General features: G+C 42.3%; 1 protein-coding gene across 12 annotated transcripts in view; it reads right to left on the bottom strand.

Moving 5' to 3' along the window:
• Window positions 1-2,931, bottom strand: part of Pde4d (phosphodiesterase 4D) — a 1,527,171-nt gene that overhangs the window by 19,550 nt on the left and 1,504,690 nt on the right. For all 12 annotated transcript variants that reach the window (XM_004623069.2, XM_004623068.3, XM_004623070.2 and 9 more), the window contains 2 exons: window positions 2,635-2,799; window positions 209-308 (listed from right to left, as the gene is read on the bottom strand). In XM_004623069.2, coding sequence (XP_004623126.1) covers window positions 209-308; window positions 2,635-2,799 — 265 coding nt within the window. The remainder of the gene's footprint in view (window positions 1-208; window positions 309-2,634; window positions 2,800-2,931) is intronic.

Raw genomic sequence — 2,931 nt, 5'->3', positions numbered from 1 at the left:
TTGTAATCCATGTTTTTCAAATATCATGTGCCTTATAGGATCTAGTGATAATTTGCAAAGAAACATTCCACTAAAAGATATCATTAAAACATTTCTACATCTTTAAAGAACACGTCTCTGAGGGAACCCAAGTTTACAAATACTTTGTGTCACTCACAAATGGAGATAGAAAATATTTGTTTTATGAAACTAAATGAATCTTACTTACTTGTATTGATCAGAAATTGATTGGACACACCAGGGTGATCTACATCGTGTATTGCACTGGCAAAAATTGCTGCAAGGATCTCCAGGTCTGTAAACACAGCCTGGAAAAATTAAGAATTCATTACTGTCCTATGGTGACGTGAGCGGAAAATACACAAACACTTGAGAAATAACTTTTTCGAACTCAGACAAAATGAGTCCTTCCAATATATCAAGGTGTATTAAAGTCTTACACACTGATACACTTACCAACCTTTAGGTACAACCTTGGAATAAAACTTTTATCTATGATGGTATAATCAAAACATCTTCACTTTCTCTTTTTTAATGTATTTGGTTGTTGCAGGGTCTCACTGCACAGCTTGGACTCATAGTGATCCTCCTGCTGTCAGCCTCCCCAGCGCTGGGATTATAGGCATGGGCCACCATGCCCAGGATTCTGGCCAGCTTAGCCTGCCCTGGGGGTGGGGCTGGAGCGGCATGTGGTGGTGGGGATGGAACCACGGTGGTCCTTGTGCTTGCCTAAGCAGGCACTTTAGTATGCTGAGCTATCCTGACAGCTGCATTTTTTCTTTTCTTTTTCTTTTTCTTTTCTTTCTTTCTTTTTTTTTTTTTTTTTTTTTTTTTTTTTTTTTTTTTTTTTTTTTTTTGCAGTACCGGGGATTGAATTCAGGACCCTGCGCTTGCCAGGCAAGTGCTTACTCTACTGAACTATCTCCCCAGCCCTTGCATTTTTTTTTTCTTTTTAAAACACAAGAAGTCCCTGAAAGTATTTTTAGAAGAAAATATTTTATGTATTTAATAATATTCTGAAGATACACCTAAAATTAGAAAACAAAGAATAATGTTTCTCTGTCTCTAAATCAGAGATTCTCGGCCTTGGCAATAGGGACATTTTGGGGCCAGGTGACAGTAGCTAGCAGACTGTGCTGCACATTTTAGGGCTGCTAGCACAGCTCCGGGCTTCTACCCACAACATGCCAGCAGCATTTGCAGCCTGAAGCATGAGAGCTGTGACAGCCAGAAATGTCTCCAGTCATTGCTAACAGTCTCTACTCATCAGTGGAAGAACAAAAAAGGGCAGGGGGGCGACAAGTCGAGTTCAGCGGAGAACCACTGACTCAAGTGAGATTTTAACACAATTTTATAATAGTTTAGAAAACAAATCCGAGCTATATAAAAGAAATCTAATCCCTCAGATGATTAAGGAAATCAAATCGCTTTAGTAAACACTTCATGGAACCTATAATTTTGGAAAAGTTAAAGTATTTTCTTCTCTTATGGCTGTGTCTAGAGGTCTCCTAAAGCCTCATGCAGTCGTGGGTCTGTGTCAGAGGTGACCGACTCTGGAGAGTGTGGTGCTGGCCCTGAAGGTGGGTGCCTAGTGCAACACTCCACTGAAGGTTGGGCCACGTCCTGGCTGGGATTAGGGGTGCTAGCAGGGGAGCCCAGCCTGCACGCTGGTGTAAGACAAAGAAAGCGTCTGAGCTCCTATCTTCCTGCTTTCACTGCTTTCTGCCGTCATGATCTGTTGTCCCTGTGCTGTGTACCGCCCTGCTTGGAGCCAGCTGAGTGTGGGCTGTGACTCTTCACACTGAGCTACACAACCTCTCCTCCGCCAGCTTTGGGCGTTTTGCAACAGCGATGAGAAAACTAGCGAAGGCACCTTCTAATGAACTTTATGGGAAATACTCATGTTGTGCATATACTTCATATAGTCAGGTTAATAAGCAGATGCTTTGAGCTAAAAATACAAAAGTCACCAGATTCTTATTTCAAGAGAATAAACTGATCAATCGTCTAAAAGCCAGATGTTGGGCCGAGCATGGTGATGCACCCCTGTAATCCCAGCACTCTGGAGGCTGAAGTAGGAGGATTGTTTGCAGGTCGAGTCCAGCCTGGGCTACAAAGTGAGCTCAAGGCCAGCCTGAGCTGCATGCGAGACCTTGTCTCAAAAAGACAAAAAACAGGGGCCGGTGAGCTAGCTCAGTGGTCTAAAGCGCCTACTTAAGCAAGCTTAGGCAAAAGCGCAGGGACCCCGGTTCGATCCCTGGCACCACACGCCACACTAGCCCCGCCCCCAGGGTGGGCTGAGCTGGCCACACATACAAAAAAGACAAAAAGTAAAATAATAATAATAATAATAATAATAATAATAATAATAATAGCTGAATGTGCTCTATGAAACATCCATTAGATCATTTCAAAGAAGCAATATTATAAATAGATAAATCCTTACATATCTGGCCAACCTTCCCAGGCAAAATTCATCTCTCAACTGTTTGTTAACCTCAACATTTTTCTCTGTTAATCAATACACTTCCCGTGAAGCCCGCTGCTCTTTGCATCACACATCCTTCTGTTTGTAAAAGTTTAAGAGACCTTTAAAAGTGAACAAGTGACCCTAAAGTTCCAGAAGAGACTCACCTCCAAAGCAGGTGTGGACAACAGGACGTGCGTAGACTGGACGACGTCAGCGGCATGGATGTTGTTGTGATAGGCCACGTCAGCGTGGTAATGGTCTTCCAGAGTCATGAGATATGTAATTAAAGTGTCTACTGGAATCTTAAAGGTTTTTAATAAATCCCGCTCCTGCAGGAAAAGCAATCCTGTTAACATGTTTGTTGTTATAAAAACAAACGAAGAGGTTCTATAGAGCAGGTGAAACAAACAAACAAATCCACACAGCAGCATCCTCTACATATAATCGAGAAACAGAAAGAG

Source organism: Octodon degus, unplaced genomic scaffold (genome assembly GCF_000260255.1).
Source record: "Octodon degus isolate 3935 unplaced genomic scaffold, OctDeg1.0 scaffold00001, whole genome shotgun sequence".
NCBI classification, from domain to species: Eukaryota; Metazoa; Chordata; class Mammalia; order Rodentia; family Octodontidae; genus Octodon; species Octodon degus.
This window is presented reverse-complemented; position numbering and strand designations above follow the sequence as displayed.